This window comes from Apodemus sylvaticus, chromosome 2, assembly GCF_947179515.1.
Source record: "Apodemus sylvaticus chromosome 2, mApoSyl1.1, whole genome shotgun sequence".
Taxonomy (NCBI): Eukaryota; Metazoa; Chordata; class Mammalia; order Rodentia; family Muridae; genus Apodemus; species Apodemus sylvaticus.
Window position 1 is genome coordinate 82,848,388 of NC_067473.1, and position 24,450 is coordinate 82,872,837.

At 36.0% G+C, this 24,450-nt stretch overlaps 2 protein-coding genes across 2 annotated transcripts; both read right to left on the reverse strand.

Moving 5' to 3' along the window:
- Positions 1-3,460: 3,460 nt before the first annotated feature.
- On the reverse strand, positions 3,461-4,363 carry LOC127677481 (vomeronasal type-1 receptor 100-like). Its single transcript, XM_052172556.1, has one exon. It carries the CDS (start codon positions 4,361-4,363, stop codon positions 3,461-3,463), a length of 903 nt encoding a protein of 300 aa, XP_052028516.1.
- Positions 4,364-21,789: 17,426 nt separating this feature from the next.
- On the reverse strand, positions 21,790-22,689 carry LOC127677482 (vomeronasal type-1 receptor 100-like). The gene has a single exon (XM_052172557.1). The coding sequence runs from the start codon at positions 22,687-22,689 to the stop codon at positions 21,790-21,792; it is 900 nt and encodes a 299-aa protein (XP_052028517.1).
- Between the last annotated feature and the right edge of the window lie 1,761 nt (positions 22,690-24,450).

Below are 24,450 nucleotides of genomic sequence, written 5' to 3' on the forward strand. Positions count from 1 at the left end.
GAACCAGAGGCCACTCCTCCATTCTTCTTGTACCTCATTTGATGTGTGAATTATGTTTTGGGTATTCCAATTTTCTAGGCTAATATCCACATATTAGTGAGTACACACCATGATTGATCTTTTGAGACTGGGTTTCCTCACTTAGTATGATGTTCTCCAACTCCATCCATTTGTCTAAGAATTTCATGAATTCATTGTTTCTAATGGCTGAATAGTACTCCATTGTGTATATATATACCACATTTTTTGCATCCATTCTTCTGTTGAGGGATACCTGGGTTCTTTCCAGCTTCTGGCTATTATAAATAGGGCTGCTATGAACATAATGGAGCACGTATCCTTATTACATGCTGGGGATATTACATCCTCTGGGTATATGCCCAGGAGTGGAATAGCAGGATCCTCTGGAAGTAACATGCCCAGTTTTCTGAGAAACCTGAATTCCAGAGTGGTTGTACCAGTATGCAACCCCACCAGCAGTGGAGGAGTGTTCCTCTTTCTCCACATCCTCACCAACACCTGCTGTCTCCTGAGTTTTTAATCTTAGCCATTGTGACTGGTGTAAGGTGAAATCTCAGGGTTGTTTTGACTTGCATTTCCCTAATGACTAATGAAGTTGAGCATTTTTTTAAAGATGTTTCTCAGCCATCTGAAGTTCTTCAGGTGAAAATTCTTTGTTTAGCTCTGTACCCCACTTTTTAATAGGGTTATTTGGTTTTCTGGGGTATAACTTCCTGAGTTCTTTGTATATATTGGATATTAACCCTCTATCTGATGTAGGGTTGGTGAAGATCTTTTCCCAATTTGTTGGTTGCCAATTTGTCCTTTTGATGTTTTTCTTTGCCTTACAGAAACTTTGAAATTTTATGAGTCCCATTTGTCAATTCTTGATCTTAGAGCATATGCTATTGGTGTTCTGTTTAGTAACTTTCCCCTTGTACCGATGTCCTCAAGGGTCTTCCCTGGTTTCTTTTCTATTAGCTTCAGAGTATCTGGCTTTCTGTGGAGGTCCTTGATCCATTTTTAGTTGAGTTTAATACAAGGAGATAAGGATGAATCAATTCACATTCTTCTGCATGCAGACCTCCAGTTGAACCAGCACCATTTGTTGAAAAGGCTATCTTTTTTCCATTGGATGTTTTCAGCTCCTTTGTCAAGGATCAAGTGGCCATGTGTGTGGGTTCATTTCTGGATCTTCAATCCTGTTCCATTGATCCCCCTGCCTGTCACTGTACCAATACCATGCAGTTTTTAACACTATTGCTCTGTAGTATTGCTTGAGGTCAGAAATACTGATTCCCCCAGAATATCTTTTGTTGTTGAGAATAGTTTTAGCTAACCTGGGGTTTTTGTTATTCCAGATGAATTTGATAATTGCTCTTTCTAACTCTATGAAGAACTGAGTTGGGATTTCGATGGATATTGTGTTGAATCTGTATTTTGCTTTTGGCAAAATGGCCATTTTCACTCTATTAATCCTGCTGATCCATGAGCATGGGTGGTTTTTCCATTTTTTGAGGTCTTCTTCCATTTCTTTCTTCAGAGTCTTGAAGTTCTTGTCATACAGATCTTTCACATGTTTGGTTAGAGTCACACCAAGGAACTTTATACTGTTTGTGGCTATTGTGAAGTATGTCATTTCCTTAATTTCTTTCTCAGCCTGCTTATCCTTTGAGTATAGGAAGGCTACTGATTTGCTTGAGTTGATTTTACAACCTGCCAGTTTGCTGAAGCTATTTATCAGCTGTAGGAGTTCTCTAGTGGAGTTTTTTGGGTCACTTAGGTAGACTATCATATCATCTGCAAACATTGATAATTTGACTTCTTCCTTTCCAATTTGTATCCCTTTGTCCTCCTTATGTTGTGTAATTGCCCGAGCTAGTACCTCAAGTACAATATTGAAAAGATAAAAAGAAAGGGGGCAGCCCTGTTTTAGTCCCTGATTTTAGTAGGATTGCTTCAAGTTTTTCTCCTTTTAGTTTGATGCTGGCTACTGGTTTGCTGTATATTGCTTTTACTATGTTTAGGTGTGGGCCTTGAATTCCTGTTCTTTCCAAGACTTTAAGCATGAAAGGATGCTGAATTTTGTCAAAGGCTTTTTCAGTATCCAATGAAATGACCATGTGGTTTTTTTCTTTGAGTTTGTTTATGTAGTGGATGGCATTGATGGATTTCCATATATTGAACCAACCCTGCATCCCTGGGATAAAGCATACTTGATCATGGTGGATGATCATTTTTATGTGTTCTTGGATTCGGTTGGCAAGAATTTTATTGAGTATTTTTGCATCGATGTTCCTAAGGAAAATTGGTCTGAAGTTCTCTTTCTTTGTTGGATGTTTGTGTGGTTTTGGTATCAGCATAATTGTGGCTTCGTAGAAGGAGTTGGGTAGTGTTCCTTTTGTTTCTATTTTGTGGAATAGTTTGAAGAGTATTGGTGTTAGGTCTTCTTTGAAGGTCTGATAGAATTCTGCACTGAAACCATCTGGTCCTGTGCTTTTTTTGGTTGGAAGACTTTCTATGATCCCTTCTATTTCTTTAGGGGTTATGGGACTGTTTAGATGATCTATTTGTCCTGATTTAATTTTGGTATTTGGTATCTCTTTAGGAAGTTGTTCATTTCCTTCAGATTCTCCAGTTGATGAACACACATTCTTTATTTGATCTAAACACAAGCATACGGTTATTCACAAAAACCTCATTGGACATATGAATCTGTATATAAACAATATTTATTAATAGATGATGTTTCAATAAATACAGATTAAATGAAGTGCAAATAAACAGATATAAGAAAGTATCAAATTGGACTAATTGAATAACTATGGTAAAAAAATGAAAAACATAAATTCCCATTAACTTATAATCCAGAGAAATTTGAACTAATAAACTGAATTAAAGCTATGACTTTAGGTAAACTTTATGAATTAATGTAGACTAAAGTGGTTTCAAAAAATGGATTACAAAGCCAGCCATTCTTTTGGGGTACTTCTTTTGAATAACTTCAGTTTCAAGGACACTTTTATGATAAAGTAAAAAGAAGAAAGAAGAGAATTCAGGTCGAAAAAGCAACTTATAGGGTACAATGAACTTACGTTTATAAGAATTGACATCAGTAACATCAAAAGAATATATGAATGTAATATCAGAAACTTTACTTGCTCATATGAAAAATGTTCTTTTGCTAGTTGAACTATTGAAGTTTAAGAAGAGTCTGTAATTTAGAAAAAACAAAGTTACTCAGGGTACACCAGATTGGCATGTATAGTCATCTGAAACTGCAGTTTCAGGGGAATCCAAGACCTCTGTTGACTTCTATGTGTATTAGAAATGCAGTCATGCATGCATGTTGGTACAATGCTTGCACATAAAAATAAAAAGAAGTGAATTATTTTGAACCGAAGAAACGAAAATTTTATTTTTTTATTTTCATTTTTTAATTTTAATTTTTTTAGAGAATCTAGTGGCACTTGAACTGCAAGGATTTTAGCATATTTATTATTCTCTTATCAGAACTGATTTGTAACAAAGGAGTAACTGTTGGATAGGCATATATCACAAACTTCTGAACAGTTAGGACAACTGGATCATACATCCATAATAGAAAGGAGGTGGATGAGATGATGAAGTCTACCCAGTACATGACCACAAAGAAAACCACCAGCAGCAAGATGATCTGTGTGGCCTTTTGCTCAGGGGATGCTCTCATCAGGTGGCTGATGCTATGAAGATGCTTGCATTGCCTCTGATGTCTGTGCAGGATATTCAGCATGTATGCACTTGTGGTCAGCATGACTGCCACAAGAAACACATCTCTGGAGGTTGACAGTGTATGAATTAATCCCTTGATGATGGAGTTCATGGGGAAGAATGAACAGGATTTAGTGACCTTCATCTGTTTGCTATCACTCACATTGGTAAAACTGTCAACATAGAACAGCATGTGACTACTGACAGACAAATTGAAAAACCAAATGTAAAATAAAGCATTGATTATGTATTTTTTACGTTTCTGTTTAAATTTAGCCAGCAAAGAGGTACTGGGACTGATTGTGACAGCCTGAAACACACTGAGGAGGCAGGTGATACAGATAGAGAGGCCTCTCATCACCCTACTTGTATAAAAAACTGCCTTACATTTGATGTCATTCTTAATACTTAGTGACTCAAATATGTCTGAAAGCCAAATATTTCCTCCAGTGAGAAACATCATTATGTGAATGAAGGTCAACTGAAAGGAGATCAGGTCCATGGGCTTAGATCTGTGTCCTAGTACTATGACGATACAGAAGAGAAGAAGAAGCATATTGCCTAAAAGTCCAAGTCCAACTTGAAAATAAAGGACATTCTCTAATGGAGACATAAATGCAGAGAACACTCATCTTAAGAGCAGAGAAGAAGTATATTTCCTATATCTGAAAAAGAAAACAGAGTATACATGAAAATTGTGATTCATTGATTCATGTCATCATTCTATTTTCTTTACTAGTTCTTCATTAATCTATCTCTTTAACATCTGATGTTCCAGACTCTAAACATCAGACTTGCCTACATATCTATATACCATCCTTGTATCTCCTAGTATAAAATATTATAGATAATCAGTTCCTCTAATTCATATCTATACAGTATGAACACTGTCTCATGCCACTAAACCTAATTCCTTAGAAATCAAATTCTATTGATTTCAATTGCCTCATCTTTTAGTTAGTACCTGAAATAGTAGTAATGAGTACAGAATATTTATCACATCCATGAACTGAACATAATGTATGTTCATCTGGGAAAAAATATCAGAAGACTCTGCCTCAGATTCTATAATTTTATTATGCTCTTTGCAACTATCCTAGTTTTGATTCATAATTCTGATGGAATCACAGTGATAATTCATGGTTATCTCACTATGTTAATCACCAAAAAATCCCTCTCAATTAATCTTTTTAATTTTTTCAATGAAATTTTACATCCTTTGAATATAGAATTAAAGACACAGGTACATTGGGAGAACAATTGTGTACTTTCCACAACCTGTTAATTATGGAAGTATTATAGTTATAAATTGTTCTAGATAGTGTCTAGTTCACTTCCCATCACATTAAAACACTTTGTGAACTCCAATTAAGGATTATAAAACTACTATGAGCTATCAAGGCAAACATTTTTTTTTCCATTTTTGTAAGGGCGACAAGTAAACCATTAAGCGTATGTACCTGATTCCTACCCACTACATAGCACTATCCTTCCCAGTTCCTAGGTCAGATACTTGTATCCTGATATTCTGCTGTCTACTGCTCCCCTTCACCCCTATCCTGGTAATGGTCAGATTTTGCTTTCCTGGTTTCCATAGTTTCGAAAGGTCACATAATCACACCTGATGATGTGGAAATACTAGCCTCCAAGAAGAGAAAAGGTGACATTAAGACAAACACTATTTTTCTGTTTGGGAATTCCTGTTTGAGATTCTTTCATACACTTGAAAACAAGATCCCAAGTGTTATCATATGTTACTAGCACCCAGACACATTTAAAGTTTCACTCAACATTCTTAACTTTATTTTGTAAGTCACTTGGTCAGGTTACCAGGATCAATTTATTTTTGTATTGATTTAATTCAGTACTTTAAAATCAGCTTTGGGATAAAGAAATATAAAATGACTCTACACTGATGGAGAATCTTATGAGAAAAAGGGTGCCTAATTATATTTTCAACTTTACTAGTGCATTCAAATATAGCAACACATGTATGCATGCATGTATATATAGAAATAATGCAGAATTTAGTAGAACTGACCATCATATAACATCTAATTCTCTCATCAACGTGCATTTACATTAACTGCACACTGATATTCTGTGTGCAGAAAAGCTTTAGGATTAAGACTGTAGAGATGGGTTAGTGGTTAAGAGGACTTTTAACTCTTATAAAGGACCAGGGTTAGATTAATAGCAATGATATGATGGATCATGACAAACTGTGATTCTAGTTTGGGGGAAAGCCATTGCCTGTGACATGGGATGTTGATGGCACACATACATACATGCAAGCAAAACATTCATATATGTAAAATAAAATGACTTAATCTTAAGTAATTATATAATAACTCTATAATATTTCTTACCTAAAGCCCTGCTCTCCAAATTGAAAGAACAGTAGCCATATACTAATTTTAGTATTCCAAATTCTCAATGGATATATATATATATATATATATATATATATATATATATATATATATAATTATTTTTATTACTTTCATGCTTACAATTTATTAATATAGCACATGTAATATGAATAACATAAAAATATAACATAACTGAAGTTAGCAATCAGAAGTGTTTTTTTTTATTTTACCAAAAATATTTTCTTCAAAGTCAGTCTTCACATCATTTGCTTTGTAAATGTTTGTCACATGGAGAAAATTACACATCTTCTAATTGATCAAATGGCATCTTTCTCTGGTATTCAATGAAGCTGACACTGGACCAGAAAAGACCATAGCTACTCTGACTACAGAGTTTTTTACTATATGCATCCAATGACAAAAGTCAGTTGTTTAATTTGAAAACAATTGCAGTTTTGGGGGCTTTCACAATAGTTTAAATTGTAATATATAGTTGTATATACTAAAACCAAAAGTGTGTTCATAAACATTCATAAAGGTGGAAAAGCCATCACTATTATAATTACACAGTTTAAAAACCAAAGCAGTGCACAGACAGCTGTCTCAAGAGATATGCAATAAGAGACCAAGAACTGCTTTCTCCTTAGTTCTACATTTTAAAAGAAAGATCACTTTTTACCTCCTCATTATCACAGGATTTGATTTTAGAACACGCTTGTTTTATGAATTTATGGTGATCTTAGTCTTCTGCTTTGTGGAGTTTTAGTAATCTAAGGGACAGACAAATATAACAGATAGCAGGAATCAATTTATTTTAAGATTCGTAATATTTAATGAGCAGTGACCTAAAAATCGTATGACTCTCACAAAGAACTTAAAATGCGTATGTGACTTTGAGGTGACAAGATACATGGTGTTGGGTCATAAACTGTCCACCGTGAGCAACAATGATGAGTCTTCAGGAATCTTAGGAGATGAAGACCTCAGCGAATCAAGCTAGTTCCATAAATCTTTATGAATTAGTCAATGACAACAGAAATAAATACTAATCACTTATTACTAAGTTATTACTTCATAGTTGTTATCTGATATTCTTAAATTACTTAAATGGATGATTTGATTTGGATCAATTTGGAAATTGATTTTAGCATAGGTGTAATAGTGAGCACACAGATGCTGACTAGAATATTGCAACCTAGCAGTTATGAGTCAGTTCCCTTGAGATGAAATAGCAGCAGCAGAAGTGTCACTGCAGAGACTTTGTGGAAGCAAAGTTCTCCAGATCCTCATCTCAAGTTGCATGGCATAATTTTGGGAAAGGTATGACAATGTTCACTCTGAGTGTGTGTGTGCGTGTGCGTGTACGTGTGCATGTGTGTGTTCAAGAAACAGAGGGAAGGAGCTAGCAACCTGTAGTTCAGACTAACTTCAGTCAAACCCATGTTCCTCCTCTCTTATCCTTGAAAGTTCTGGGATCATACAGATGTGCCACCACACCTGCCTTCATTTACCATTTCAATCTCCAATATACATTACTAACTGATATCTGGGAAAATAAAAGTGAACTTGTGATATTGATCACTTAAATTTACTTTGAATTTCCTCAGGACTACATATTTTAATGAACAATTTTATTTTGTAATTATTGGAGGAAACCTGGGAAGATTTGGCCAACATATTAAATTTTCAAAAAACTTATTTTGTAATGTTAACAGTGGCTTATAATTTGTTAGGCCACCAGTTGAAATTTTCCCAAGTATATTCAAATTCCTAAGTATATACAAATTGCTATGTCTGTAGCTCAGAGATAAGCTACTTCTTGACTCATTTTACCTTCATCAGTTTTCTTCCCATGAGACAAAAGAAATCAGGCTGGAGATACACAAGGCAGTCAATCCACATCCTACCAGATAACAAATATAAACTGAGATTTTAAGGGTTTTATTCTTGAAGTGAGGGTCTAAGGATTAGAATTAGAAATATGAGAAATGTTTCCGTCAAAATAAAGCCTAGAAAAGGGAATTTCAGAAAAATACAGTGTGCTATAACATAAGAAAGTGATAAATAAATTGAAAGTCACAGAAAACAGTACTATAAACTACAAAGATTATAGAAAAAGAAGTATTAAAAACCTTATTATATAAAAGGAAACTGAAAACAACAGGACATGAAAAGAGGAATAAGCTGAATTTATTCAGTATGGTCAGAATCTTCTCAATAAACCTCTGATAAATAAAGAAAATATAGAAAATATTTCAAAGTAATAACCACACCAGTAACAACACAAAATGATCGAACCATTTTAAGATCAGTTTGAAAGAAGTTTCAGTCATCAGGATTGCCATTGATATTAACAGATATCTTGTAAGAATTACAGAGATTTCAGAATTCTGAAAAAATAGCAGCAGCTGTGTCCAGGCAAACCATCAATGAAGCATGAAGGTAGACATTTTTGGCCAGGAAGGAATCAAAGAATCCTCTTCCAAGCAATTTTCCTAGATAGATACAGTGAATTCTAATGAGTAAAAAGTAAAGTTCCTAAAAAACAGTTACCTGACCTAGAAACTATGGTTAGAATTAGTACACACAGAATAATGAGAACACACAGAAATTTGGCTAGGTACAAACCAAGAAGTTTAATGTACACCTAGACTATTAGCCTAATTATAGTGGATCTGAAGCTGAACCAGTCATAGCAAAAACCTATAGAGACACTAAAAATGGAGCAGTATTGATACTAGGACTTCATAAAAGCATGGTTCAGAAAACAGCCCTGTCTTCTTTAAAGAATCTTCATGCTTATTGCAAAAATAAGGTCTACCCATTTGATGAACATCTCTTAATATTTTTCAATTAACATGAAGAAATATCGGAGAGTGCTTACAGCAATAACATTTTAACAAACATTTTATCAATAGATACAATGTATTAAATACCAAGACTTACTGCATCTGGACAGAGCTCCCATGAAGATACTGCAACATTTGCAAATAATTGATAATGGCAGGTTTCCATATGGATGGAGCAAAACAGGCACTATAATTTCAAAACCCTTAATATAAAAAGTCATTAAATTTAAAAATTAGTAAATATCTCCTCAAAAATTTGTAATTTCATGGTGTAGAATGGGAAAGAGACGTAAACATGGCAGACATAGAGGAGCAGTGAGAAGGAGCCAAGTAGAAAAAGAAATTACATAGAAAACTGTCTGTAAAACTTCTCAGAAAGCAGCCTTTGGAAAATGTTTTTATTGTATGTAAAAGTAATTTTACCCGATTCCTAATTACTGTCAATGGAATGAGTTGAATGTTGTTCTATATTTGTAAATAAGAAATAGGTATTAGTAATATAAAGCTTAATCACTGAGTCTAAAGAAACTAGAAAATTACTGATAAACAATAATTTGTCAATATTTCTTTTGTCATCCTAGCTTGTTTCATTGTATTAAATTCACACAGTCAGTTAACTGGATGAAAAAAGTAAAATGAGAAAATGTGAAGTACAATTTAAATATAATTTAATACTATAAATGTACTCCTGCACACAAATAACAGTGTGTTCTCGGTTTTACCCTACAAGTTATTTCAGTGTTTTGCTATAGGAATTGAAAACTAAAAGAATTGGCAATTGGAATTCATAAAGAACATACTCAGGAGAATACTCTAATGTGCTCTCTAAATTATAGCATCTGAAGTGACTTTTACATACACATTCATTGTAAAGATGATGGGTTTCATGACATGTTCATTCAATACGCAATACAGATTGATTAACTTTACCCTTTAGCCTTTCCTCTCTCTCTCAATCATTCTGCTTGGCCCCTGTCCTCTTTCCCATAGCCACTTTCCAGTATACATAAAATACATAAAAAAGAGATCACATTAAGTGAAATCTATGTTCTTTTATAAATGGTTACAACTGATACCTTCATGGATGAAAGCATCTAGTGATGCTTGTTTTACAGTATGGCTCAAAATTAACATTCTAAGCAGAGCCTGCTTCCTGTTATCACTCAGTGTAAAGTGGAGGAAAAGAAACACTCACCTCACTTGCCCTTTAACAATCATCCTTGTTAGAATGGCCCTAAGAAGAAGTTATAAGGAAAAAATGTCATCATCTCATCTCCCTCTAGTCCCATAATTATCATGTCTATGTAGAAGGTAGTTCTGCCCCTGAGGTTGTTATAAAGTGGCACCACAAATAGAAAAGTAAACTTCCCTAATTCCAGGAGAACAGTAGAGTAGGAACAACTGAGCTCTAAGCTTCCCATGTGTGAGCTATTCTCTCCAGGCCACACAAGTCTATGTTGATTATGTGATCCCAGCACTTGAGAACAACAAAAGTAACAATAACATATATTCTTAAAAGAAGAAGAAAACCTTTTTGAGTCCCCAAGGTTCCCTTCCTGCTTTGAAAACATTCATGGTTCCGTCCATACTTGCTTGACTTTGTCTTCACTGTCCCCTTAGAAATTAGCAGCTCTTGTGATAAAAATAGGAAAATATAACCTCCTCCAAACACACTTAGGAAAAGTAATCTTTCTTTCATAGGACACAGAAGTGAAGTTCCCTTACTGTCTTATCAGGAGAATCTGTGACATGTGGCTGGAACATAGCTTAGTGCATGACTAGAAAGTATTTTGTATGATGAGCAGAAACAAAAATTTTCATGCATTTTATAGTAAAAACACTAATTATGCAAAACAAGAAGCATTGATTGAAAAATCTACGAAATAAACTTCCAGTTCACAAAACACATCAAATGGAAAAATGAACTTCCCTAATTATAGCAGTGTGTTGCAGTGGGAACTGCTGATTTCTTGAGGTAAACGTTAAACCAGAAGAGACTGCAGCAATACATAAAAAGTCCTTAATGAAAGCCATTTTAAAGTAATATACCCAATAATCTATTGCCATGATTGAAGGAAGATGAACAATTTTCTACAACATAAACAGCCTTAAAGATTCTTATATTACACAAACCAAACATAAGGTACTATAGGAAGCATGATTTTTGGCTGAAGAGAGAAATGAGCATAGCAGAAAGAAGGGAGGAGAAAATAGGAAGCAATACAAATGAAAATACTAAGGATCACTGAGACTACAACAGCAGAAATCAACAACAGGGAAACTGGACCTGAAATATGCATTTCAATAATAATTTACATTTCCTGAATTCTATACTGAAAAGTCACAGACTGTCATAAATAATAAAAAATTAAATTCCACTTTTCCACTGCCTCCCAGAAACTCATCTTAGTTTAAAGATATGTGCCACCTTAGATAAAAGGGTGGGCAATAGTGCTACAATCAACCAGGAAACAGATGTTGTCACTATCCTAATATCTGACAAATTAGAATTTGAGCAAATACTAATCAGAAAAAAATAAAAAAAGATACTTCAATCCAATCAAGAGAAAACTGTCCATTTTATATTTTTAAAGAAATATGTATCAAGCTCACAGATACCACATTTCATATGAGAAAAAAATTACCACTGGAATAAAAGATTCATATTAACATCAATCCATTAACAAACTATTTTGTTTCAAAACCCAAGAGGAAATGTGTCCGAGGCCTATAAATTCCTTGAGAGTTTGATACTTGCCTTTCTTCTGGAACTTGAGCTCCTGGGAATTCATGGATATGTGGGCCTCTCACCCTCTCCCTCTCTCTTTCCCCCTCTTTTCCTGTCTCTCTCTCCCCTCTCTGTTTCTCTGTTTCTCTCTGTATCTCTCTCTTCCTCTATCCCTCCCTTCATCCTTTCTCTCTTTTCATCTGTTTCTCTTTTTCTATTTCTTTCTGTTTTCAGCAAGAATATTTAACCAAATCAGAAATGACAAAGAAGACATAACAACAGACACTGAAGAAATTCAAAGAATCATTAATTCAAGACCTTGTACTCAGAGAGAGAAGGGATGGCGGTGAAAGCTGCAGCAGCTGCGGCAGCAGCTGGTCCAGCTGAAGGGCCATCAGCAGTGGAACCAAGGTGACAGGGTCCAGGCAGGCCTTGCACCCACTACCACTGACCTTCTCTGGCCAGCCGGGCTGCAAGCGGTGGCAGTTTTACAGCGCCTTTCATCCTACAGAAGCTACATCAGAACTCTGCCTCCCGCCAGTCAGTTACGAGATACTCTCCACCATCTTGGATCTCAGTCACCAGAGAAATTAGACAGATTAAGGTACGCAACAAACATCGCGGGGGTCTAAGCCCAACAGGCATGGCCTGCACCCAGGCCCTGGGCTGTTCCAGGGGTCATCAGTGTGCCAACCTGGCCAGGAGGTTGTTTGCCCGGCCCTGCCATTTTGACTACTGGATGCCAGAGAATTCTAGCAGGCAAAGTCAGCTAAGAGTCATAGCCCGAGGCTAATATAGCAGGGGTCTACGCCGGACAGGCCTTGGACTGACCACAGGCCCTGGGCTGCTCGGTGGGCCATCTGTGTGCCAACTCGGCCAGGAGGTTGTTAGCCTAGCAGACTCTCCCGGCACTTTCAGGGAGCACGCTGCACACTCCACCATCCTGGCCACCTGACAGAACCAATTAACAGCCATAGACCGAGGAGAACTTTGCTTGGGCCTTAGCCTGCAAGGCTTTTGCCTTGACTCAGGGCCTCAGCAGCTAGGCTAGCCTTGTGTGCACAAACCCGGTTGGGATATCGGCTGCCCAGCAGAGTGACCAGCACTCAGAAAAGGTCCCACAGCATCACCATCAGCACTCCCTGAAGGAGCAAACAGGCACCGCCTGGTTCACACAGACAATCTGGGGCGAGGCACACTAGGGCTCCAAGGGCACCCAAGAGGAGGACAGCACATTAGCAATCTGTAACAGGGGAAACCCAGCCATCCAGTGTTGCAGAAATAGCCCTACAGCCTCACAGGAGGCACAAACACCAGCCAGAGACACGACCAACTAACGCCAGAAATAACAAGATGGTAAAGGGCAAACGCAGGAATGCTACTAACAGAAATCTAGGCAATATGGCAGCATCTGAAACAAACTCTCCAACATCAGCAAGTCCTGGTTACACAAACACACCAGAAAAACAAGATTTGGATTTAAAATCACTGTCATGATGCTGCTAGAAGAACACAAAAAGGACATAAATGAATCTCTTAAAGAAATACAGGAATAAGCTAGAAACCCATATAATGGAAACACAAAAATCACTTAAAGAAATTGAGGAGAATAAGGCTCAAGAAATAGCAGCTAATAAAAAAGAAACACACACACACACACACACAAACCTTAACGAAATGCAGGAGAAAGGGAGTCAAACAGCAGAAGTCATGAAAGAGGAAACACAAAAATCTCTTAAAGAATTACAGGAAAACACAAACAAGCAAGTGAAAGAGCTAAGCAAAACCATCCAGGATCTAAAATCAGAAGTAGAATCAACTAAGAAATCACAAAGGGAGACAACTTTGGAGATAGAAAACCTTGAGAAGAAATCAGGGGCCATAGATGCAAATATCAACAACAGAATACAAGAGATGGAAGAAAGAATCTCAGATGCCGAGGATACCATAGAAACCATTGACTCAACAGTTAAAGAAAATGCTAAATGCAAAAAGCTTGTAACCCAAAATATCCAGGAAATCCAGGACACAATGAGAAGACCAAACCTAAGGACTATAGGAATAGATGAGAGGGAAGATTTACAGCAGAATGGGCCAGCAAATATCTTCAACAAAATTATGGAAGAAAACTTTCCTAACTTAAAGAGAGAGATGCCCATGAATATACAAGAAGCCTACAGAAGTCCAAACAGACTGGACCTGAGCAGAAATACCTCAGAAATACCTCAGTACCTTAAATGTACTAAACAAAGAAAGAATATTAAAGGCAGCAAGAGAAAAATACCAAGTAACATATAAAGGAAGACCAATCAGAATCACACCAGACTTCTCACCAGAGGCCATGAAAGCTAGAAGATCCTGGGCAGATCTCAGGCAGACTCTAAGAGAACACAAATGTCAGCCAAGACTACTATACCCAGCAAAACTCTCAATCACAATAGATGGAGAAACCAAGATATTCCATGACAAAACCAAATTTACACAATATCTTTCTACAAACCCAGTTCTACAAAGAATTATAGGAGGAAAACACAAATACAAGGAGGGAAATGACACCCTGGAAAAAGCAAGATAGTTACCTACTTTTATCAAACCCAAAAGAAGATAACCACTCAAATATAAAAATAACATTGAAAATGACAGGAAGTAGTAATCAGTATTCCTTAATATCTCTTAACATCAATGAACAAAACTCCCCAATAAAAAGACATAAACTAACAGACTGGATAAGGAAACAGGACCCTACATTTTGCTGCATACAGGAAACACACCTCAATGTCAAAGACAAAAAGTACCTTAGAGTAAAACGCTGGAAGACAATTTTACAAGCCAATGGTCTCAGGAAACAAGCCACAGTAGCCATTCTAATATTAGATAAAATTGACTTTCAACCTAAAGCCATCAAAAGAGATACAGGACACTTCTTGCCGGTCAAAGGAAAAATCCACCAAGAAGAACTTTTAATTCTGAACATCTATGCGCCAAATGCAAGGGCACCCTCATTCATAAAAGATACTTTACTAAAGCTCAAAGCACATATTGCAACTAACACAATAATTGTGGGTGACTTCAACACTCCACTCTCCTCAATGGACTGATCAGGAAAACAGAAACTAAACAGAGACACAATAAAAGTAATTGAAGCTTTGGACCAATTGGACTTGACTGATATTTATAGAACATTTCACCCTAAAACAAAAGAATATACCTTTTTCTCAGCACCTCATGGTACCTTCTTCAAAATTGATCATATAATTGGTCACAAGACAGACCTCAACAAATATAAAAAGATCAGACTAATCCCATGCCTCCTATCAGATCACTGTAGAGTAAGAGTGGTCTTCAATAGCAACAAAAACAACAGAAAGCCCACATACACATGGAGGCTGAACAATACTCTACTCAATGACACCTTGGACAAAGAAGAAATAAAGAAAGAAATCAGAGACTTTTTAGAATTTAATGAAAATGAAGGCACAACATACCTAAATCTTTGGGACACAATGAAAGCAGTGCTAAGAGGAAAACTCATAGCCCTGAGTGCCTCCAAAAAGAAAATGGAGAGTGCGTACACTAGCAGCTTAACAGAACACCTTAAAGCCCTGGAACAAAAAGAAGCCAATTCACCCAAGAGGAGTAGAAGACAGGAAATCACCAAACTCGGGCTGAAATCAGTCAAGTGGAAACAAAGAGAACCATACAAAGAATCAACGAATCCAGGAGATGGATCTTTGAGAAAATCAACAAGATAGATAAACCCTTAGCTAGAATGACCAAAGGACACAGAGAAAGTATCCAAATTAACAAAATTAGAAATGAAAAGGGGGATATTACAACAGAAACTGAAGAAATTCAAAAAATCATCAGATCCTACTACAAAAGCCTATACTCAACAGAACTGGAGAATCTGGAGGAAATGGACAATTACTAGACAGATATCAAATACCAAAATTAAATCAGGACCAAATAGATCATCTAAACAGCCCCATAACCCCTAAAGAAATAGAAGGGGTCATAAAAAGCCAACCAAAAAAAAAAAAAAAAAAAAAAAAAAAAAGGAAAAGGACTAGATGGCTCTTCAGTGGAGAATTCTATCAGACTTTCAAAGATGACCTAACACCAATACTCTTCAAACTATTCCACAAAATAGAAATAGAAGGAATACTACCCAATTCCTTCTATGAAGCCACAGTTATGCTGATACCAAAACCACACAAAAATCAAACAAAGAGAACTTCAGACCAATTTCCCTTATGAACATTGATGCAAAAATACTCAATAAAATTCTTGCCAACCAAATCCAAGAACACATAAAAACGATCATTCACCATGATCAAGTAGTCTTTCTTCCAGGGATGCAGGGTTGGTTCAATATATGGAAAACCATCGATGCAATTCACTACATAAACAAACTCAAAGAAAAAAACCACATGGTCATTTCTTTGGATGCTGAAAAAGCATTTGACACAATTCAGCATCCTTTCATGCTTAAAGTCTTGGAAAGAACAGGAATTCAAGGCCCATACCTAAACATAGTAAAAGCAATATACAGCAAACCGGTAGCCAGCATCAAACTAAATGGAGAGAAACTTGAAGAAATCCCACTAAAATCAGGGAATAGAGAGGGCTGCCCTCTTTCTCCTTATCGTTTCAATATTGTACTTGAGGTAGTAGCTCCAGCAATTAGACAACATAAGGAGGTCAAAGGGATACAAATTGGAAAGGAAGAAGTCAAACTATCATTATTTGCAGATGATATGATAGTCTACCTAAGTGACCCAAAAAACTCCACTAGAGAACTCCTACAGCTGATAAACAACTCCAGCAAAGTGGCAGGTTATAAAATCAAATCAAGCAAATCAGTAGCCTTCTTATACTCAAAGGATAAGCAGGCTGAGAAAGATATTAGGGAAATGACACCCTTCACAATAGCCACAAACAGTATAAAGTACCTTGGGGTGACTGTTACCAAACATGTGAAAGATCTATATGACAAGAACTTCAAGACTCTGAAAAAGGAAATGGAAGAAGACCTCAAAAAATGGAAAAACCTCCCATGCTCATGGATCAGCAGGATTAATAGAGTGAAAATGGCCATTTTGCCAATAACAATATACAGATTTAATGCAATATCTATCAAAATCCCAACTCAATTCTTCATAGAGTTAGAAAGAGCAATTCTCAAATTCATCTGGAATTAAATAAAGCCTCAGGATAGCTAAAACTATTCTCAACAACAAAAGATATTCTGGGGGAATCAGTATCCCTGACTTGAGAGCAATAGTGTTAATAACTGCATGGTATTGCTACAGTGACAGGCAGGGGGATCAATGGAACAGGATTGAAGATCCAGAAATGAACCCAGACACTTATGGACACTTGATCCTCGACAAAGGAGCTGAAAACATCCAATGGAAAAAAGATAGCCTTTTCAACATATTGTGCTGGTTCAACTGGAGGTCAGCATGCAGAAGAATGCAAATTGATCCATCCTTGTCTCCTTGTACTAAGCTCAACTCCAAATGGATTAAGGACCTCCACATAAAGCCAGACACTCTGAAGCTAATAGAAAACAAACCAGGGAAGACCCTTGAGGACATCGGTACAGGGGCAAAGTTCCTGAACAGAACACTAAATAGCTTATGCTCTAAGTTCAAGAACTGACAAATGGGACTCATAAAGTTACAAAATTTCTGTAAAGCAAAGGACACCATCAAAAGGACAAATCGGCAACCAACAAATTGGGAAAATATCTTCACTAACCCTACATCAAATAGAGTGCTAATATCCAATATATACAAAGAACTCAAGAAGTTAGACCCCAGAAAACCAAATAACCCTATTAAAAATGGGATACAGAGTTAAACAAAGAATTCTCACCTGAAGACCTTTGGATGATGAAGAAACATCTTAAAAAATGCTCAACTTCATTAGTCCTCAGTGAAATGCAAATCAAAACAACCCTGAGATTTCACCTTACACCAGTCAGAATGGCTAAGATTAAAAGAAGACCTAATATCAACATACCTTAAACCATTCCACAAAATAGAATCTTGGAGAGGGCAGTGATACAAGGACTATACTTAAATACAATATAGGCAAAATACAGCAAGTCAATAGCCAACCCCAAATTAAATAAGGGAGAAGTTAAAGATATTCCACTAAAATCATGGGAAGGATAGGCTATTCACTCTCTCTGTACCTCTTCCATCTAGCACTTGAAGTTCTAGCTAGAGAAGCAAGAAAACTAAAAGAGAATAAGGGGATATAAATTGTGGGACAAAAGTCAAAGTAAAGCTATTAGCGGAGTATATGATAGTGTATCTACCCCAAAAATCCACCAAAAAACTCCTTCAGCTGATAACCACCTTCAGCAAAGAAGCTGGATAAAAAATATCAACTCAATAAAGAATCAAAACCCTAGCCAAGCATGTGAAAGTCCTGAAAGACACAATCCTCAAGTCCCTGAGAAAAAAGCTGAAGAAGATATCAGAAGAAGATCTCAGAAGAAAGATCTCCCAAGCTTGTGGATGAGTAGGACTAACAGCAAAAATTTCCACCTTACAAAAACAAATCTATAGGTACAATGACATTCCTTTCAAAATTCCAACACAAATTTTAAAGACATTGAAATAACAATTCTCAACATGCTCCACTATGTTCATAGCAGCCCTATTTATAATAGCCAGAAGCTGGAAAGAACCCAGGTGTCCCTCAACGGAGGAATGGATACAAAAAATGTGGTATATATACACAATGGAGTACTATTCAGCCATTAGAAACAATGAATTCATGAAATTCTTAGACAAATGGATGGAGCTGGAGAACATTATACTATGTGAGGTAACCCAGTCTCAAAAGATCAATCATGGTATGCACTCACTGATAAGTGGATATTAGCCTAGAAACTTGGAATACCCAAAACATAATCCACAAATTAAATGATGTCCAAGAAGAATGGAGAAGTAGTCCCTGGTTCTGGAAAGTCTCAGTGCAGCTGTATAGGGCAATACCAGAACAAGGAAGTGGGAAGGGGTGGATGGGGGAACAGGGGGAGGGAAGAGGGCTATGGAACTTTCAGGGAGTGGGGAGCCAGAAAAGGGGAAATCATTTGAAATGTAGATTAAAAAATATATCAAATAAACAATGTGAAAAAAAGAAACCAACATCCAAGTACAAGAGAAAATTCAATTATAATATTTTAAAATTAAAAAAAGAAAAGAAAAATAAAAGATACTTAAAATAATTAAAACCATTGTATACTATAAAAGAACTTCTGGAGGTATTACCATCAATGATTTCAAGTTTTACTACAAAGGAATATAAATAAATACTGCACAGTAGTGGTTTAGAAACAAACAGGTTGATCAATGGTTTCAAATTGGAGACCCAGAAGTAAACCCACACACTTTGGAATATTTGGCTTTTGACAAATAATTCAAAGATATACAATGAAATAAAAGAAAGTATGTTCAATAAGTGGTGCTAGTCTAACTGAATGTCTGCATGTAGAAAAATTTAAATAGTTCCATATTTATCACTCTGCCCAAAACTGAAGTTCAAATGAATCAAAGACATCAACATAAAGCTGAACACACTAAATCTAATAGAAGAGAAAGAGAAGAATAGCCTTGAACTCATTGTCAGGACATCATTTCCTGAACAGAACACCAATAACACAGGCACTAAGATTAGCAATTAATAAATGGGACCTCAGGAAATTGAAAACTTAGGTAAGACAAAGGGCACCATCAGTGGGACAAAATGGCAGCCTACAGATTGGGAAAAGAACTTTTCCATCTCTACATCCCACAGATGGCTAATATCCAAAATGTATATAGATAACCTAAGGATCTAGACAGCAACAAACCAATTAACCCAGTTTTAAGATGGAGAACAAAGATAAAGAGAGAATTCTCAAGATAGGACATTCTAAAAGCTGAGAAGCATTTAAAGAAATGTTCAATGTTCTTACTAATCAGAGAAAGACTAATCACATGTCCCTGAGACTCTACTTCATATTTACCTGAAAGGCTAATATAGAAAAACTAAAGCAAGGAAATATGCTGATGAGGATGTCAAGCATGTGGTTTATCAATGGAAAATTGTTCATCCACTCTGGAAATCAATCTGATGTTATTCCTTTTGCCCACTTTTCCTTTCTATTCCATCCCCAGCCCTCCTTCCAGGTGAACCTGGTTCTCCATGCCTACAGTCAAGGACCTGAGACTATATAGGCCAGGGACCAAGGAGAAAATCAACACCAGTGTTCTTGTAATAGAATGTAGTAATAAAATGACTCCTAATGACACTCTACTGGGCTCAGAGATTGAGTCTTGCTAAATCATCATCTTAGAAACTTCTTCTATCAGCAGATGTGAAAAGATACGAAGACCCACAACAGGAAAATAGGCAGAGCATGAAAAAATTTGAAACACTCAGTCCTATATTGGATGTCTCCATTAAATTCTTTTGCTCAGGGCCCAGTGTACTTGGTGGAAGAGGTGATAGAAAGCCTAGAATAGCCAGAATGGATGGAGAACACCAAGTAAACAAGGCCACCTAAATACCACACAAAGGACACATATAAACTCAGGGACTGTGGCAGCATGCCAGGGACTGCACAGATTGCCCCTGAATAGTGTCCTAGAGTAGAAATAAAGTCCCTCTCTAACCCAAAAACTATCCTCTTCTGACCCAGTTGCAAATGAAACATTTGTTTTCTACAAGGTTGTCTCACTTTGAGAAATAAATCACTCTGCCCTGCAGAAGATAACAAACACAAAGTGACTTATAAAATACAAAACCAAAGTCATTTATGCAAAGGAGTTGTTAATATTTCATTGAGTTCACTCTGTGTTCTTTGTATATGTTTATTCTTCTTTTTCTTAGACACTTTCAACTGTTTATTTTTCTCTGTTGTGGCTTGTCAATTTTTTAATTATTGTTTTTTTCTTTTGTTATTATTGCTGAAATGCCTTTTAATTTCATAAAGAGGACAGAAAAAGTGTTGCTCTAGATGGGAGAGGACATGTGGAAGAACTGGTAGGACTAGAAGAACAGGAAAACCTAATCAAAATATATAGCATTGAAAAACGTTTTCCAATAAGAGAAGAATATAATTATTGAATGGTGGGGTATGGTTGAACACCTGTGATCCCAGAACCAAAGAGGCTGAGATGGGAGAATCCTTATCTGGTGGGCTCCTGTTTGGTAAGAGCTTATTCAGTAAGCTCCAGGTATAGAAACAGCATACTCTGTCAGAGCCCAAGGTGAGTTGCTTTTGGAAAACAACAGCCAGTGTTGTCCCCTGGCTGCAAAGTCTACATGAACGCATATTCTTTGTCTGTGGATATATACACAAGCATATGGTTATTCACAAAACCACGTTAGACATAAGTATCTGTGTATAAACCTTTTTTACTAATTGATGATATTTCAATAAATACAGTTTAAATGAAGTGCAAATAAGCAGATATAAGAAAGTTTCAAATAGGACTAATTGAGTAACTGTGGTAAAAAAAAAAATGGAAAACAAAAATTCCCATTAATTTGTGATCCAGAGAAATTTGAATTAATAAACAGAATTAAAGCTATGATTTTAGGCAAACTTTATGAATGAATGTAGATTAAATGGTTTCAAAAATGGCTTACAAAGCCAGCCATTCTTTTTGGGGTATTTCTTTTGAATAACTTCAGTTTCAAGGACACTTTTATAATAAAGTAAAAAGAAAGAAGAGAATTCAGGTAGAAAGAACAACTTATAGGGTACAATGAACTTAAGTATATAAGACTTGGCATTAGTAACATCAAAATAATATATGAATGTAATATTAGAAACTTTATTTAATCATATGAAAAATGTTGCTTTGCTACTTGAACTACTGAAGTTTACCAAGAGTCTGTAATTAAAAAAAAAAGTTACCCTGGGTGCATCAGATTGACACCTACAGTCATATGAAACTGTAGTTTCAGGGGAAACCAAGATCTCTGCTGACCTCTATGTGTATTAGGAATGTTGTCATGCATACATGCTGGTACAACACTTGTCATTTTGAACTGAAATAAATAAACATTTTTTTTAGAAAATCTAGTGGCTCTTGGACTGCAAGGATTTTAGCACATTTATTATTCTCTTATCAGAACTGATTTTTACTAAGGGAGTAATTGTTGGATAGGCATATATCACAAACTTCTGAACAATTAGGACAACTGGATCATACATCCATAATAGAAAGGAGGTGGATGAGATGATGAAGTCCACCCAGTACATGACCACAAAGAAAACCACCAGCAGCAAGATGGTCTGTGTGGCCTTCTGCTCAGGGGATGCTCTCAGGTGGCTGATGCTGTGAAGATGCTTGCATTGCCTCTGATGTCTGTGCAGGATATTCAGCATGTATACACTTGTGGTCAGCATGACTGCTACAAGAAACACATCTCTGGAGGTTGACAGTGTGTAAATTAATCCCCTGATGATGGAGTTCATGGGTAAGAGTGAACAGGATTTAGTGACCTTCATCTGCTTGGTATCACTCACATTGGTAAAACTGTCAACATAGAACAGCATGTCACTACTGACAGACAAATTGAAAAGCCAAATATAAAATAAAGCATTGATTATGTATTTTTTACGTTTCTGTTTAAATTTTGCCAGCAAAGAGGTACTGGGACTGATTGTGACTGCCTGGAACACACTGAGGAGGCAGGTGATACAGATAGAGAGGCCTCTCATCACCCTACTTGTATAAAAAATTGCCTTACATTTGATGTCACTCTTAATGTTTAGTGACTCAAATATGTCTGAGAGCCAAATATTTCCTCCAGTGAGAAACATCATTATGTGAACGAAGGTCAACTGAGCGAAGATCAGGTCCATGGGTTTAGGTCTGTGACCTAGTACTATGAAGATACAGAAAAGAAGAAGAAACATATTGGCTAAGAGTCCAAGTCCAGCTTGAAAATAAAGGATATTCTCTAGTGAGGACATAAATGCAGAGTATTGTCATCTTAAGAGCATGGTAGAAGTGTGTTTCCTATATCAAAAAAAAGAAAACCGAGTATACATGAAACTTGTGATTCATTGAACAGTGAGTCTGTATCATCATTCTATTTTCTGTACAAATTCTTTAACCTAGCTTTTTAACTTCTGATGTTCCAGACTGTAAATATCAGAATAGCCTCCATGTCTATATATGATCCTTATGTGTCCTGGTATAAAATATTATAGATAATCAGTTCCTTTAATTCATATCTATAGAGTATGAACACTTTGTCTCATTTAACTAAACCCAATTCCTTAGAAAGCCAATTCTATTGATTTCAATTGCCTCATCTTTTAGTTAGCACCTGAAATAGTAGTAATGCATACAGAATATTTATCACATCCATGAACTGAACAAAATATATTTGTCTGGGAAAATTACCAGGAGTTATTTCTCAGATTCTATAATTTAATTGTGTTCTTTGCAACAATCCTAGTTTTGATTTATAATTCTGATGGAATCACAGTGATAATTCATGATTATCTCACTGTTAATAACCAAAAGCTCTATCTCAATTAATATTTTTTAATGTTTTTTTCCATGAAATTTTTTACATCCTCTGAATATAGAATTAAAGGCACAAATATGTTGGGAGAATAGTGTTCTTTCCACAACCTGTTAATTATGTAACTATTATAGTTACAAATGGTTCTAGATAATATCCAGTTCACTTGCCATCACATTAAAACACCTTGTGAACTCCAACTAAGGATTAAGAAACTACTATGAGCTATTAAAGCAAACATTATTTTTTCTTCTATTTTTATAAGGGAAACAAGTAAACCATTAACAATATGATTTGGTATAGCTTTTTCTTGTCATCAATGTTGTTATTTTACCTAACTACCCTCTTCTCTGTATTTGTCTCCCCCACTTTCACCTTAGAACCTATAATTTTCCCATATTTCTATTTGACAAATTCTGCCCTGTGATTACTCTTTACCTTCTTTCCAACTTCTTCTGTATGTACCTTCCTCCTCCCAACTACGTAATACTATCTTTCCCGTTTCCCAGGTCAGATACTTGTATCCTGATATTCTGCTCTCTACTGTTCCCATTCACCCCTATCCTAGTAATGGTCAGATTTTGCTTTCCTGGTTTTCACAGTTTCTAAAGGTTACATAATCACACCTGATGATGTGGACATATGAGCCTCCAAGAAGAGAAAATGTGACATTAAGACAAACACTATTTTCCATACATAATGACAAACATGTAATGCTGACCAAATTGATAGTCTGTTTGGGAATTCCTCTTTGAGATTTCTTCCCATACAATTGAAAACAAGGTCCCAAGTGCTATCATGTTACTAGCACCCAGAAACGGTTAAAGTTTCACTCAACAGTCTTAACTTTATTGCTTTTGCAAGTCACTTGGTCAGGTTACCAGGTTCAATTTATTATTGAATTGATTTAATTTAGTACTTTACAATCAGCTTTGTGAAAAAGAAATAGAAAATGACTACATTGATGGAGAATATTATGAGAAAAAGGGTGCCTAATTATATTTTCAACTTTACTAGTGCATTCAAATATAGCAACACATGTATGCATATATATAGGTATATATAATGCAGAAGTTAGTAGAAGTGACCATCATATAACATCTAATTCTCTCATCAACATGTATTTACAGTAACTGCACACTGATATTCTGTGTGCAGAAAAGCTTTGGGATTAAGGCTGTAGTGATGTGTTTTCGTGGTT

Bases quoted from the DNA above. Each gene is read 5' to 3' on its own strand.
- LOC127677481 (XM_052172556.1), bottom strand. From the start codon at position 4,363: ATGTCTCCATTAGAGAATGTCCTTTATTTTCAAGTTGGACTTGGACTT.
- LOC127677482 (XM_052172557.1), bottom strand. From the start codon at position 22,689: ATGTCCTCACTAGAGAATATCCTTTATTTTCAAGCTGGACTTGGACTC.